Genomic DNA, 16,928 nt, shown 5'->3' on the forward strand with positions numbered 1-16,928 from the left:
AAGTTTTTGTGATGTGATTCTGATATTTGGTTGAGAGGTTAAAATAATAATAACGCAAGTATCTTCATATATCCTTTTTTTCTGGGATGTTAGCCCCACACTTAACTGATCTTATATCCTTATCATGTGTCCAACAAACTTTTCGACTATTCGGTCGATTTGCCTCGGTGAATTGGAGTAAGTCCTTAACCAAATTGACTGAAGGTGTGCCTGGCAAAGCCTGGGAAGCTTGTAAGAAGAAGTTTGTAGCATGGGAAACAATTTTGCCGAGCACTACTCTACCGTCGTCTAGCACTGCCGGAAAACATCACGTCTTTGTAAGTCGGCTTTTAGTTACGTGCCATGTAAAGTTGGTGTTTTACAAGTTTCTAAGGTCCCAAGCTACATAGTTGTGTGATGTTTGTTAAATCTGAATTGCGTACCTACATTTTAGGGAATGAAGAAGCTCATATATGCATCTCCAGAGTCGTTTGTCAGCACTACAAGGTATCAAGGCCATGACCTCCGCGTTTTCATGAGGGACGGTGTGAAACTTATCAGAGGTTTGCTTCTTTGGATGAATACCAATATTCATCCATTTTGTTTTGCTCCAGACTTGACGACTAAAACCGCGAAAAGAAGTTGTGTTTACTATGACGACGTAGGTTTAGTATTTGATCTTGCTCCTAGCGTGGTATACCAAGAACCCAAACCCAAACCCATAGGAATTTCGCGGTTTAGGCAAATATTTGAGTATGACATTAGAATGTTGATTGAACTAATAGTTGAAGTTTGTGGCGGAAAGGAAAAGAGTTGCCAATTATGATGGGTCATCTATTTGAGGTGATGAAAAGCCTTCCGTCTTGGGTCGACAATTTTGACTATATAAAGAATCACCCCGTCTTTTGGACAGCAACCCAACAGGATTCTTTCTGCCAAGTGATGAAAAATGAGTTGTGGAAATTGAAACCATCTGCCACATCATTGTTGACCGGAGAGCTTAATCAATGGATGATTTGTGGCGAGGAGGATTGGTGGGATTACGTTAGTCAGACTAATTGCTTATTGGATGAATCATAGACCTTTTGAGGAGGTTTTGTTATATAGTTTGAAACTGCGGCTCGAAAAAAACACGGATGAATGTGAATTTGTGCCTAAACCTATTGAATTACCTATTTGTGCAAAGGCACATCCCAAAGTTGGTTATTTTTGGTGGGAAAGTAGGTATTATGTACTGGACCAGAGAACTGTATTCACATTTAGACCCAGATTCCAGAGAAACGCGCCGCCAAAAGGTATTCAACGGTGTCAATCTCTTGTTTTCCGTCTATTTCTGCCAGCTCTCATGGTTTCTATTCAAACTTGGGCAACATACCTGGCTATTATTAGATTGAGATTAGTAAGGCGTAAATAATAGCTCTAAGTTGTAGTTCTGATGAGGCACAAAGGATGGCGGTGGCATTAGTTGGTCTTCCCCATATCTAACTATTTTTGTTAGCATCGTACTTGTTTGTTATTTTTGTTGTTGACATTCACTCCAAGGTTCAGATGACTGACTACTATGTAAGCTTTGCCTTTCTTTGTAAGTATCGAAATATCAATTCATTAATAAATAGTCATGTGTCAAAAATTTGACACATATATATGTGATTAAGTAAGTATAAGCTGTTGAGGTCCTTGGCTACATCTCCAGAGTCTTTCGTTAACACCCGAGTTCTAACGAGTCGAGGTGCAAAACCGATCAAAAATACAATTTAAAAATAAAAAATAAAAAAACGGAGAGACGTGCATACCTTATAGATAGCCAAAGATTGATGGAGAAACAACCATTACAACTCTTCTGGATGCTTATTGATGAAGAAACAACCACCGTATATCTAAGTTGTTAAATGTAGAGAACAAATATGAGGAGAGAAAAAGGGAGAATTTTATGGAAGGAAGGTTGAAGAACTCAAATGAAGATATTAAGGGGGTAATTACTAATAACTAATTAGTAAAGTTGTATGAACTCTTCGTGAGGTCCAAAGGACATGTGGCTTATTTTATAAGTATGTACAGCTCTCTCTCATCATGCATGCATGTTTTCGTACTTTTTTATTTTTTTATTTGGGCGATTTGCATGCTACTACCTATTAAAGTCCAAAATTTTTAAATTACTACCTAATATACCTATTTTTGCAAAATACTATCTAAAACACTACAACTAAATAGATTCTACTACTCCTTAGACAGAAAATGTGAGTTTGCTACTAATAAGTCGCTTGAGCTTGTGTTAGCTTGTGTAAGACTATTCTACCCTTACTTAATACACTCCAACAATTAACCCCTTTACTCACCCACATTTACTCATCTTTTATAACTTTCAATATAAGCTATCACAATAAACCAAAATTACAGCCTACAATAACCAAAATCCAACCCTTTTCATCATCGTCATCATCCTGGATCATCTTTCCATCATATATTCAAGTCAGCTACTTCAATTTCTTACCATTTTATCTTGTTATTTTTGGTAATGTCTCAAATTTAAAACCCTAATTTCATAATCAACAGCATTATCGGTTATATTTTGGGGGTTTTCGTTCCTTGATGATTAATCGCATAAATAACAGCGAAAAGATGCCAAACTCAAGACAAAACACACCAAAAGTGTGTCCAACTGCCCCATGTAAATTAAACGCCTAAATTAAATTTACTGGTTTGTTGAATTTGATGAAATAGATATCGAATTAGCTGAGTAAGTTGGTATTGGCCATGGCTTCAGTGGGTTACCACATTTGCTTAGACCTGGCGTTTTTTTTTTTTGTTGATTAATCACCTCCATTTGTCTATTGTTGATTGTGGGATATCAAATACACATCCTTCACTTTTTTTATGAGGTATTACAAACTGAATATGTGGGTGGGGGGTTGATGTTAGATCCTGGGTTGTCTGTAGGGGACATTAATTTTGTTTCTGTAATGGAGAAGGCTACAAAACTGGTGAAAACAGGCAGGTTTGAGGTTTGGTATAGGTTGTATGGGAGGAATTTAATAGAGAGAAAGCTTACCTTCAATGGAGGAGAGAAAAAGTGGGTTGAGTAAGATGATAATGAAGGGAGAGAAAGGTTTGATTAATTAAGGATATTAATAAGGGGTAATATGGGTATAAATCTAATGCAAACATAAACAAAAGTGGAACTCAGCCAATCTCAGGTAAGTTTGGTACTTTAAGTTGTGTTTTCCGTCGGATGGGTAGTACGTTGGGTATATTTGCAACTTTGTAGGTAGTAGTTTGCATAATTAAGCATAATATGTAGTAAAATAAAAATTTTGAACTTTAATAGGTAGTATTTTGCCATTTTTCCTTTTTTTAAATAAATAGTGTCTTTTAAGACCGACATAGTTTTAGACAGATCGAATAACAACCCATACGAATTACGATGAATAATTTGATATTTTTGTCTTCTATATTATCTTTGACTTAAGAGACCATATTTATACACTTATTTTAAACAAAATGTTTTTAATTTAATCTTTCGAGGGAATTTATCGAGTGAGGTAGATACTTCTCATAAAGGAATTGCATTATTGTATTTATTATGTGGGAGTCTTTTTCAACATATATATATATATATATTTTACATTAATTCAGGCTTTAGTCCATAACATTCGATCCTATCTCATAAACCTAGTTCGATGTCTAGTCCCACCTTAATTTCGTTTTTGGTCCACAAAATTGGCTGCAATCTGGTCTATACATGATACACATGAAGACCATATGATAGCCAACAATAATTACACCTCACAAAGATTTAAAACACAAGATTCACAAATCCGATGAATATGAAGACTATATAATCACATGAATATATTTTCACTTATGAAATGAGAGATGATTGAAATTGAATGTTTATTTGTGAATAGTGTAGAAAATGGTAGAGTGGAGTTTAATGCAGGAAGTATTTATTATGTGGGGGTCCTTCAATATTTTACATTAATTCGGGCTTTGCTCCATAAAATTCGATCATACTTCCTTCATTCAACTCCAATCTACCATAGTACACTTTGCACAAGTCTTAAGAAAATTATAAAGAATTAATAAAAGTATAATAGGAAATGGGATGAAAGAAAGTTTTGTCCATAAAGTAATCTGAATTCGGGAATTACTTAGCCTCTAAACTTCCTACCAAAATTTTCAATACTTCAAAAACTCCACCAAAACAAGTGGGACTTAATTTCCCCCCAAAAAATGTCAGCTCAAATTACAAGGAACCCAGGTGGATACACATTCACACCAAGTTCTCACCTTACATTAGGGTGCTTATTCAATAACAAAGGAACAAAAAAAACTTTACAAGTCCATAAATTACAAGAATCCAAAAAAAAAGTGCTGAAGTTAAAAAAAAAAAATTACACGGTTTTATTTCTTGAAATTACACAACCATCTTCAGAAAACTTCAACTTCACAGCCATGGTGTTCAAGTGTATGACAGAGGAATTGAGGACTGAAGTTGCCATCTACTTGCTTCAAAAAACTAATGATGGGAAGCTGCCATTTGGTGCTACCAGAGAGGCAGCAGAAAGGTTTGGGTTGAGTGATAGAAGCATCTCAAATATATGGAAACTTGCAAAAAAACCGAGGTTAGTAGGAGATAAACTTGATGTCAAGAGTGGAAGAATAGGCAATAAAAACAGGAAAAGAATACTACCAGACATTGAGCATATCAAGTCACTTGACAGTTCTAAAAGAAACACCATGGAGAGGGTTTCTAAAAACTGTGGAGTTTCAGTTGGAACAGTCCATTCATGGGTGAATGAAGGTTTACTTAAGCCTCATTCAAGTCCATTACATCCCAAACTCAGTGACTTACACAAAGAACAAAGGCTGCTGCATTCACTAAAGTCATTGGTAGTGCAAGAAATTCTGGATCTAAATTCAATCTCATTCACTGAAATAATATTTGATGAGATGAGCAACACTATCCACATGAATGAGAAGTGGTTTTTCATAACCTCAGACAATGAAAAGATGTATATTGTGGAAGGGGAGGAGCCTCCATATAGGAGTTGCCAGTCAAAAAGGTTCCTTACAAAAGATACCTATATATATACTTCTTCCATTCAACTACACCATACAAGCACTTCCTCTCAAAGCATCATCATTGAGCACAAAACTCTCGGGCCTAAATGGCCTCATCATTGAGTTTTGTAAAGTAAAAATGTCTCCAACACACACACACAATGAAGATAGACCATGTTTTCTATACAAATCAGAATTAATTAAGGCAACAAGAAACTTAGCTCTCAAACCATTATGGAATAGTCATCATAGTGAATCAATAACTGTATTTGAAATGGAAAGGCACACACACTCATCATTGGTAGACCATGTGGTGGCTTATTTACTTAAACATAGTGGCCACTTAACATTCAACTCTAGCAATGACCTAACAACTCTCAAACCATTAAGGCTTTTCATCATTGAGAGACTGCAAGCTTGTACAGACAACAACAGACAAACCAAAACAGACAAACCAAAACAGTTCAGACAGACTATGCATTTCAAGTGACCACATCCATGTTCAATTCAGGTTGAAATTCATTTTCAGTTGAGGTTCATAACATTTACACAAGTTCAGTTCATACTTCAGGTTAATGTTCATGTTCAAAACCAACAGACAAACCAAAACAGACAAACATTAACGCTCGAAAAACAGCAGAAAAATTCCTACCAAAAAATCCAACATAAAATCCTACCAAAAAAAGCCTAACAGCAGTTAACCCAGCAGCAGTACGATAAATAGTTCAAAAAATATACGAATAAATAAAGAAAAAATACAAAAAAAGCGAATGATTTAGGAAATATACCAACACCTTGAAGTAATTATCGCTTAGATAAGAATCTATCCACAAACGCATTGAACTTCACAGACATTGGTGATGGAGATCAACCTCCATTTTTTCAACAAACCCGGATGTTTTCTCAGGTGTTTTAGGACGCTTATCAGCCATCTTCTTCAAAAACCGATTTAAATACTTTGTGCAAGGACTCTCAGTCTCACCAGATCCACCACCCACTTCGATTAAAGTCGTTTTCTCAAGCGTTTCAGGCGACTTTGAAGGAGCGACGTTCTCAGGGGACTTTGGAATGCAAACGCTACCATCATCGAACTCCGTCTCTTCAACTTCAATCCCCAAATCATCAGGATCTAGCGAATCAGGTACAATATAGGTTGGAGGAGGCGATTCAGGAGCAGATTCATCATAGTCATCATCGCCTTCATCGTCTAGTAAACCAACACGATACCGATAAAAAACACAATGCAAACACTCATTACCACAGTTTGGATGAGGAGGTTTCATGTTGTAAATGAAGAAAAAAGAGGAGATCAGTGTAAATGAGGGAGATTATTGAAGAAAAAGGATAAGATTTAGGGTGGGAGAACAAATGAGGAGGCGGCGTTAGAGAGAGAGTGGAAGATTTAGGGTTTCAGAAAATTCTAGAGAGTAAGATGAGAGGAGAGGAGTAAATGGGGGAGATGAGAGTAGTTGGCTGGTGGGATTTTAGGGTTTCAGAAATTTCTGGGAACAATTTTGAATGGATATGGGGGGTATATGGGTTGGATTAGGGAAATATGGAGGGAAGGCTTAGTTTAGTGGGTTGGGTTAGGGGTTGCTAATTGGGCCAGAACATAATTAGGGTGAGTTTTGAGTGGGTAATTGTGTGGGTTAACTAGTGGCATTTTGTGTAAATAATTGTTTGCCATGAGAATAAAAGGGTCATTTTACTTGCTTTTTATGGAAAGTGGTAGAGTGGAATTGAATGGATTAAAAAGAAAATATGGTAGATTAAAGTTGAATGGAGGAAGTATCTTAAAGGTTTCGATGTCTAGTCCCAGCTTAATTTGTTTTTTTGTTCCACAAAATTGGGTGCAATCCAGGATGGGACCAATGCTATACATGATACACATAAAGACCATATAATCCCACACAATAATAATTACAACTCACAAGGATTTAAGACACAAGATTCAAAAATTGAAAGTTATGCTTTGCTATGCTTTGTAGGCCGTAGCTATGCTTTGTTCATACTCCCGTGTTTGCTCAAATGGTGTGGGGAAAAAAAAAAGAAAAAAGAAAAAAAAAGGATCGAAAATAGCATTAAAAAAGTTAGGAATTGTCTCCATAAGTCCATTTACCATAACCCCACCCCAGAACCCGAAATATGGAGGAAATACCATAAATATATCCGTAAAAACATCGTGCAAGTTATAGGAGTTGAGCAACTAACAATAGGATCATAGAATAGAATTACCATCAAACCCCAATAGTTCTATTAGCAGGCTCTTAAAATCCCTGATTGTTTGGTGAATATAAAACTTTCTACAGGATTAGCACACTCGAACAATTTCAGAACATAGCGCATCCTGCAGGAGAACTTCCATCATAAACAAGGTATCACATGCTTTCTAGCACAGAACTAGGAGTTGAGAGTTAATCACTGTTATTCCTACTAGAATAAAATGTTTTAATGAGCAGCATCATCGTCAGAAACGAGTATTGGAAGGCCCTACGACGAAAAACAAGTAGCTGAAATTAATGAGTAAGCATTTGCTGCGTTGACGAATTGCTATCACCAATTCTTTCCCACATTCCGATGGAAGCATAAGTTGAATTACTGGAGAAAACGAGTGACAATTCGACTATTGCAGCAGAAAGATCCGTTCTTCTGGATAATTGTATTCATTGCCTCAATCTGAGAAGGGAAGCCAACTGTTGCCACTCTAATAGGACGTGGAGATGCACCCCTGCACTTATCGGAAAAAAAGGTTTGGAGTTTTTGAGACACATGAACTTAAAAACAATTATTGAGTGTCCGTAGAAGTTACTGCAGGTAGTGCTGACCTCCAAAAAACTTCCAATGAGGAAGATATATAGTTACAGCCAGACAGAAAGCGCTCCACGTCACCGAAATTTGCATCCTGTGGTATCCCGAACAACACCACCTGACGATCGAAAAGTTAGATAATGCACACATCACAAGAATCAAGCAGTCCCAATGAATGAACAACTAAAATATTTATCAAGGAAGCCTCTATATCTCCAGAGCACAACTACAGGTACATATTTCAATGTTAAAATCCATAAACTAAAGGTACCCGGTAAGAATGACGCCTCGTGAAAGTGTTCAGACACTAGAAATAATCACAACCAAGGAACGTTTTCAACCAGATAAATGTGCTATTTCAACTTTATACGAAACTGTTTCCAATGTAAACACAACCAAAACATAAAACAGATCCATCATTAAATATTAATTATCAACTACTGTAGTACAGTACAACAACTAATGCCCTGGGCCCCTGGCAGAAAAATAAAGTGTCACCGAAACAGACGCCATTGCGTTGACAAAAGTTAGAATAAACTATTTCATTCATTCGAGCAATGATGAAATTGAACACCGGGCACAAGAATCAGTAATTTCAAAGTAGAAGAGAAAAGCAGTTTTGTTATATACGATCGTTTTTAAAAATATTGCGCAAATATATATAAACAAAAAAGTTATTTATTTGGGACAGATTTAGAAACATTTCGTTTAATTGGGAGTCCACTTAAAATTAAAAAAGAAATTGTAACTGAAAAACACTAGAGCCACCAAGCTAAAGCCACCATTTCAAATGGCGACTCTAAGCCAAAGCCGCCATGGGACATGGCAGTTTAGCCATGCATAGTTGCAGAAAAGCAAACCTTCATGGACCCCTATTTGACAAATATTCATAAAACGAACCCTTTTTCTTTACGGAGGATTAATTCAGAAAAAAAAAAATCAACATATATTGATCTGAGCACGTGTTTAGTCTGAGAGAACAGAATAACAAAACTAGGAAAAGCACCACAGACAGATTCAAGAAGTAGCATCTGCTTACATAATGTCCGTTATTTGGCACATCATCCCATTGCTGACGTTCAGCCTGACATATTTGAAAAACATGGTCAGTATGAGGATTGTTGTCTGTGAAACAAATCACCGAAAGCACAGTCAGGATCATCACCTTATCCAGTTTCAGCAACCGGCCTTTCCTACTTTTCTCCTTGACGGCAGCATTGAAGGCAGAAGGAGAAGGGAACTGCAGCAACCTGACATACACCGAATGATAAGTTTAAAATTGCTTGGAGACAGTGACACACTTGCTGGACAAAATGGCCACTGCTCTCATAAGAACAAAACCACAGTATTTTTTATTCGAACAACAAGGGAAATAAAGAGTTGTTTCCCCAGAAAAATAAATGCATTCAGCTAAAATGGCAATGGAATGCACAGAGAGTACAATATCACAGAAAAGAAAATTACATTGCCAATGGATTGAACCATCTGTCATATTCAACCTTAATATCATCCAGTGTCAAGCCGCATCCTTCAAACAAATTGATGATATCAGTCTTCAGTGTACTTTCATTGATGCCCCATAGCTTTCCATATGTCAAACCTAGAACTCCCCAAAAGGGAATAAAACTATTAATCATTGACTCGCACTAAAAAAAAATAGTGGCAAAACCTTAATCTTAAAATGTGGAAGTTAAATGTGACAAAAGATAACTGCAGCGACATTTTTGGCTGAGGCACACTGCGTTCGTTCTGCAGAGAAATCTCACAATTTAACAGCAAAGAAACAATTAAAGGCTTTTATCTACATTTGAACATGAGTGGGAGTGTGTGAATTTTAGTCATCAGCAACCAAGAATAACTATTCTTTGATATTTGTTATGTGTGCTCACATATTTATATTCCCATAGAACATAGTTTGGTCTATGATATGATGAGACTGTATAGTATGAACAAACATTTGCAATATGCTAGGTTTCAAGATCAAGCATCATGAATCTGTGATACGCAGAGAGAATTCATCCCCTTAACAACACACAAAATCTTAATGGTCTACAAGAGAGTGCCCTCAACAAAGATTCCTGCAAATATCACTCAGGGCTCCAATATGAGCCGGATCCATCACGAAATCACTTTCCTTTTTGTGATTTCTACTATAAGAAAATCCGTTCTTCCTAAAAACAATCAAATGAACAGGGGGAAAGAATATAAACCGTTTACTAAAAACAATCAACTGAGCAGGGGGGGAATGAAAATAAACTATTTATTTTGTACCCACTATATTTCAAACAGCACAAGCAGATACCATACAATTGAATTTAAGCACGTTACAGATCCATTTGCTGGACCTTCTAAAAACATAACAAATATACTGATAAAGCAGTTTCCCAGGACGATGCTTCAGCAAAGATATTGTGCAGCTTTAAGTGAGCATTTTTAGCAAAATGTGTGCCATATCTTCCATATTTTACACTGTCAAGCAAATTAAAGGTATAACTTCAGGCAATGGAGGAGCAAAGGGGGCAGACAGGCGATTTGGCTTCCCAATCAGGTCTTAAATACTTATTGGGTTCAAAAGTTGATAAAATGGCAGAACCATATCACCTGAATCCAATTAATTTTCTGTGCTTGAAAAGTGAACGTTAAATCAGTAACAAGATGGACTCTCTTTGATGCATTTTTGGTGTTTTTGGGACTGAAATAAGGGATTAAAACAGAATGAGAAAGACGCCAACAAGAGGCCAAAATAACAAATCTAATGGAAGCAAGTAACGACGAATACAGAAAAAAAAACGATTGCAATGATGTGACACCTGACCTCAACGTTGGACTTGATTAATCTATAATCTATAATTAACCCTCAAACAACCATGCCTAACTTTAATCTTTGGGCCTCGACACTCAATGAAAAATTCAACAAGAGTCAAGTTTCTTTTTAACTCAAAAAACTAATCGTCCATCCGTTACAGATCACTAATGGAGCTCGAAAAAACTAATACTAATATTTTCTTGATTTTAATCCTTAATTATAGAAGCTACTGCATAGTATTTTGCAAATGCAAAACACTCATATACCACAAAAGATGACATAAATAATAAATAAATAAAAATAAAGCAAGGATATGTCAAAGAAAATCCAATCCTAAATGAATTAGTTTTGGCTGGCTAAAATACACTAAAAATGGGCTGAATTTAAGGATCCTTATGGTTGAGAAGTACGATATCTGGTTTGTAGTGTCCTTCACCGCACACCCTTGGAGCGTCAAGGGTCATGACACCTGCTCAATGCGATGCACATCTGCTTGACCATGCTTGCTCGACCTATTTAATATGTACAGCTATGGTGTAACACATGTTGCTTCACCCTGTTGCACCATGACTTGCTAACTAACACATCACTACTGTCCCTAATGCGCATTATGCTTTCCAGGTGATGGATAAAGCCTCACACATGCCTGCCTTAGTTATGCATTATCATGCCTATGCATAACCACACCTTAAGCAAGTCCATGCTTGTGCAGTACCAACTTATCTTTAGCATTAGTCATATCCCCATGTATTAGCCTTGATCACTGGAGCTATTGGAGTACTTAATCTCGAATCAAATAAAATAATGATGTTGTAGGCAACGCGGTTTGTTGGTCGATCTCATTAGCTTGGGACTTGGGTTTGATGCTCCAGGTTACCAGCCCCATTTTGGATTGTATAGGCATTTCTAAGTTCTAACTAGTAGGGCCGGCTTGGATTGGTGTTAATTGTTACAAGGGCGATAGAGGAATAACACAAGGAGCTACTGGTGGTGGATAGAGGAAGAAGATAAAAATAGGGAAATAACTACCCTATCAAGAGAGTAATAGTTAGACAGCTCCACACCTCCACCTATGGGATGTATAACTCTCAGATGGAAGTAATATTTCCCCTAAAAAGCCTTTCACTCTCGCTTCAACACTCTCTATCTTCCCTTAACCAACATCATATTCCTCTTTTTTCTCCACTGTTTTGAGTCAACTACCATATATCAAAGAGAACCCTGCATAGTGTTATGGCCCTTAACAAACACACACACACACACACATAACATCCATCATGAACCACAATTTTGGCTTTTGGCCAATGACATTTGGCTAATCAATACAGTAAATCTAGAAGCGTAAGCCAACTTTTCTTCTTTTCAAGAAAAGGGGAACGTATGTATCTGTTTATTTTTGTTACCCCCCTCTACATCTAACATGTAGAAAAAACAGGGGGAAACGATGTCCAACCTTCTTGTTTGTATAAACGCCACACGTTAGCGGTTCAAAGTTCCATAAGGTGATATGAGTCCAAATATAAAAACTTTACCCAACTATCAAGGTTCTAGCGCTTACCAGGTCGAGCTATCACATTTTCTTATAAATCATGTCTACAAAACATTAAACTACAACTCGACCAAGCATACAATACCTATATACCATAGATCAGAGTTTATGATTCATTTCTGTCTATACCCCCACATTAAGTTAGCGTAGCTGGATAAAGGATATAGCTTTATCAAGTGTAGTCGAAATTCGTCAATTTAGAATTTGTCGAAATTTCAATTGTACTCCGTACTTCACAATAACTTGTACTCCATAATCCAACGAGATATGAAGGACCATTTTCCTTTACAGCAACAACTAGATAGATACACACATAATCATCACTGTGACATCACATATATAGATGTATTCTCACCGTCCCAGTCATTTGTTTACCTTTTTTATTCTTTGTGATCAACAAATTGATTGGTAAAGAAGTAAATTTGTAGCGAAATTTACATAGTAAAACGTTCTTGTAACCCTCGACGCCAACAAAAATCTCAACAAACACAAATTATTGCATAAGACGATATTACCTCGACCAAAGTTAAATCGTATTTTTTTCATACCGCTAAACCCCAGAAAAAACCCAGAAAATTTAGGTAACGAAACAGAAAAAAACAAGTGCCCAGTATGTTAAATTTTAAATTGAAAGATTAAACACCAAAAAAAATCAGGAAAAAGGGAAAAATGGATACCTTGAGAAGGGGGGCTACGAAAGGGATCAAATTTGGAAGAAGGGTCTTGAGTTTGTTGTTGTTGTTGTTGTTCATTTCCAGTAGAGAAATGGCGAAAAAGGGAGAAAGCTTGAGGATTAGCAGAAGTAGATTGAAGAAATCGATGGAGTTTTAGAGATCCTCGAAAGAGTGTCATTGTTAATTTAGGGATGCAAATGAAATGAAGAGGATGAAGTTAGCAAGTGTGAGGGTTTTTCAACTCATGACCATCTGACTAAGTTGGTGCGAGAAGTGTCAATTGTGTTGTTATGGACTTATGGGCTTTAGCCTATTCTCAAATTTCTTTTATCGGGTTGTCACAATTTACTTTCTCGCTTTCGAAATGGAAGTGGTCATGCGGGTTGTTCGGTTGGCACATTTTAGTGTACCTTAGGACCTATTTTAGCGTGGTACAAGATTGACGTGACTTAGTACGGTATGATATATCATGGACGCCATGGACGGTGCCTGTACCGAAATTTGAGAAAAAATATCGTGTTTAACTCAGCGCGGTACGACATGCTTGGGTAAGGGGGTCAAAATACAAAGAAATAAGGCTGGAATGGGGAATTGCTTGAGCACGCTCAAGCATAATACGCAACGAGTGTGATGCTATCGGGTGTAAACCAGAAATTGGACGGATCGGACCAGAATTCAGCGGACAGAAACCAGAATAAATAATTCTGGCCCAATCTCTGATCCAAGTTTTTTAAAGGATTTCGATTTCCGGTTTAGACCCCAAACCAGATTGGACCGAAATTCGCGTTTTAATTTTATTCTTAAATTAGTTTATATAGAATCTTTGCAAATGTTGCTTAATTTGCATTATTATACTTCAATAATACATATTTCTTCATTTCTATAGGTATAGCAGTAATAATTTGCTTTACGAGTATAAAGTTAAAGTAGGCGATTAAGGAGAGTCGTGACAAATTTAGGTCAATCCAGTCTTAGATCAGAATTTTACGGTCCGATCTCGTCCAAGATTTTGTCATTTTGGTTCCGGTTTGAACAAATCGGTGCATGTTTCTAAGATACGCCATGGGATGTGCTCATGTGCCTGACCACCATTTCCATTTTACCGGCATGACACAGCCCGAAGCCCACATTACCTTGCCCAGGCCGTTCCGTTTTCTTACGTTAAAAGATCCGTATAACTGAAACAGTTTACCATATTGTATTTACATATTAACACTGTATCTTATATTTTTATTCAACCCGTATTTTTTTTTTTTTGAAAGAAAGGATCAATTTATTAATAAATAGCCATACGACATCTACAACATGTGTCAAATTTGACAGGATACAACTCGACTAGAATCAAATAAAATAAAATCTTATTCAAAGACAGATCTGTAAACTTGAATTGCTCCAAAGCACGTCCTCTATTTGTAGATACCTCATTTCTGCACTTCCCGCAAACCACCCGGTGATGATTGGGCCGCATGTTTGCTACGCGGAACGATTTGTGACAGTTCGTAAGTTTATCGTCAAGTGATTGCTCAAATATTAATGTCTACCTCTTAGTTGTCATCTACGTGCCGATACGGTCGTTTTGACAGTAATTAGAGTACATTTGGAGTCCGGGCCTAAAACCGTCTTCATTTTCTGATAACCGTTAAATCCCGAGTCCGAATGTTCTAGAATGTTCCGGATATTTCTATTCCATATTTCATAATTTTCATCCTTTGGTAAACAATTTCCCGTAATATTCACATAAGATATTAAGGAAAACCAAATTATTCCGTCCTACCATAACTTAAACACGGAAATCTTTCTTCCGCAGAGGAAACCACTTGGGAACAGACGCGGCGGTCTTGTGCGCCTCTTCCAAGAGACGCAGTGGGCTGGGCTGCGCGCTCTTCCCAGTCCTTTTCTGCGTAATTCTCGTATCTTTTTCATATCTTTCCGAGATTCACTTCCAAAGAGTCTCCGAAACCCTAATTCCTTCACGTGATTAGTATAAATAGGAGCCTTCGCTCCTCATATTTCTCACGCGAGTGTCCGCCCTTCTCTTCTCCCTTTGCATTCTAGACCTTTGTTCTTACTTTTTGGCGTCTACGTGCTTGAACATTCGACCAGGTAAGCTCGGATCCTTCTGAGTATCAGCCTCGTTTGCATGACCGACCAATTTGACCAACTCCACATCAATCAACTTTAATTAATTTAATCGTTTTCCTCTTACGAGGACACTTTCTTTACATTCGCGTCGAGCATCACTAATCGATAACTTAGTCCTTCTCGTTTCGTCAAACATGTAAGTCTGAGGGTGTATAATCCTTATTTATTTATTGTATTTACTTTTTGTAATCATCAATGTAAGATTTATGTCGAAAATATCATTAAAACCGATTTCTAAAACCGTGCTTTTAAAACCTCTTTTTTACGGATTTCCAGAAGACTGACCGTCGAGAAAGGACGCAGCAACTGCTGCGCCTCTTCGAAGGAGCGCAGCACCTGCTGCGCCTCTTCGTTAGGCTGCCGCAGTTCCTGCTTCCTTTCTTCTTCCTTCGTCCTCTGTAATTCGTCTCTTCGTATTTGTTTTGTTTCGTTTGTTTTTTGTTAATTCTTCGTCATAATATCATAATATTTCACATGTATATCATTTATCATTCATTCACATGTTTAATTCGTCATAAATTCGACTTAAATCCCAAGTAATCAATATTTGCGGGTTTTCGTCATTAAACTCAATTCGGGTTTTGGAGATTCAATTCATCAATATTGAGTTTCTGGAATTCATCATTGACATATTTACACCTGTTATTTGTCATATCCATCATATATTCGTCATTAATCCGTTGTATTTAACTTAATTAATTAGTTTAATTTGTTAATTTGTTATTAATTAATCATTCGTTCATGTAAATTAATTCGTCTAATTCCGTCTCATTCATGTTTTATTGTTTTATGACCCATTAATCACATGTAAATAACATATTAATCACTTCCATCTGAGTAAATAATTTAATCAATCATTAAATTTACCAATTGATATTAACAATTAGCAATTAAAACTACACAATTCGAATTGTCGAGAACAGACGCAAATCGCTGCGCCTATTCAAAGGACGCACTCTATTTGCGCTTTATTCGGTTGAATTGGTCGTCCCGAACTCCGTTGTTGCTTGACCTAGTTTATTTAGCTTACGTATAATTGATTATTAATCGTATTATCACCTTCTGATTTATTCGTTAATTATTTGTTCTTTTATTCTTTTTCTCAAATTATCCGTTTTAAAGGTATTTTCGACATAAATCGCCTATCCCATTGTAATTATTGTAATTTTTATTATTGCAATTTTCCTTTATTGTATTCATATTTCTTTGTATCAATTGTATGTTTTCGCATGTAATTGAACATTAAATCCTACTTCGACATTAATTGTATGCTAACTACGTGTTCACCGACTTAGTCTAATTTTCACATGCTAGGATTAAAACTTGGATGTTGCATTGCATGCATATAATCGACGATATATCAAGTACGAATAACTTCCCTAATCATTAGTAGAGGCCGCTATGGAGGCGGGCGGGATTAGGTGTTCGATCAAAAGAGCTTCTTAATACGTACCCTCACCCCTTACTCCAGATCTCCGTGAGCACCCGTGTTCATTGGCATCCACGAGAGTCATTCTAGACATAGAATGCTAAGGGTAACAATTGCTTAGTGTTCATGTCACTACTTTGTGTCTTGACATGACACGAGGTATTCGAACGGTTCCAATTTCCCATAAAAATTGGTGGCGACTCCAACAAAAATGCAAACGCTTGTTCCTCTTCTCTCCCAAGCGCCCCCGTGGGCACCCCCGCTGTCCACAGTTTGGCGACTCCGCTGGGGATAATACACTTACGTGTAGCAAGGGTAAAACTTGAACAAGGTTAGGGAATAGTTTGTACAAGACAATTGTCGGTTTTCATAACTCGGTCTTCCTAGACCGTTTTATTCGGTCTTCCTAGGCCCAACCCAACCCATTCGACCAATCGTCCCGTCTAAACGGTCCTAATTCTTATTTGGGCCTAAGGATGG

General features: G+C 37.0%; 2 protein-coding genes across 2 annotated transcripts; one reads left to right on the plus strand and one right to left on the minus strand.

Moving 5' to 3' along the window:
* The first annotated feature begins 4,431 nt into the window (after positions 1 to 4,431).
* Positions 4,432 to 5,163, plus strand: LOC141640863 (uncharacterized). The gene has a single exon (XM_074449545.1). It carries the CDS (start codon positions 4,432 to 4,434, stop codon positions 5,161 to 5,163), a length of 732 nt encoding a protein of 243 aa, XP_074305646.1.
* Positions 5,164 to 7,271: 2,108 nt separating this feature from the next.
* Positions 7,272 to 13,169, minus strand: LOC141599422 (uncharacterized). Its single transcript, XM_074419425.1, has 6 exons — positions 12,881 to 13,169; positions 9,313 to 9,448; positions 9,014 to 9,098; positions 8,888 to 8,932; positions 7,866 to 7,966; positions 7,272 to 7,768 (listed from the first exon to the last, which is right to left on the minus strand). The coding sequence occupies exons 1-6, from the start codon at positions 13,053 to 13,055 to the stop codon at positions 7,636 to 7,638; spliced, it is 675 nt and encodes a 224-aa protein (XP_074275526.1). The 5' UTR covers positions 13,056 to 13,169; the 3' UTR covers positions 7,272 to 7,635.
* Positions 13,170 to 16,928: the final 3,759 nt, after the last annotated feature.

This window comes from Silene latifolia, chromosome 1, assembly GCF_048544455.1.
Source record: "Silene latifolia isolate original U9 population chromosome 1, ASM4854445v1, whole genome shotgun sequence".
In the NCBI taxonomy this organism is placed as follows: domain Eukaryota; kingdom Viridiplantae; phylum Streptophyta; class Magnoliopsida; order Caryophyllales; family Caryophyllaceae; genus Silene; species Silene latifolia.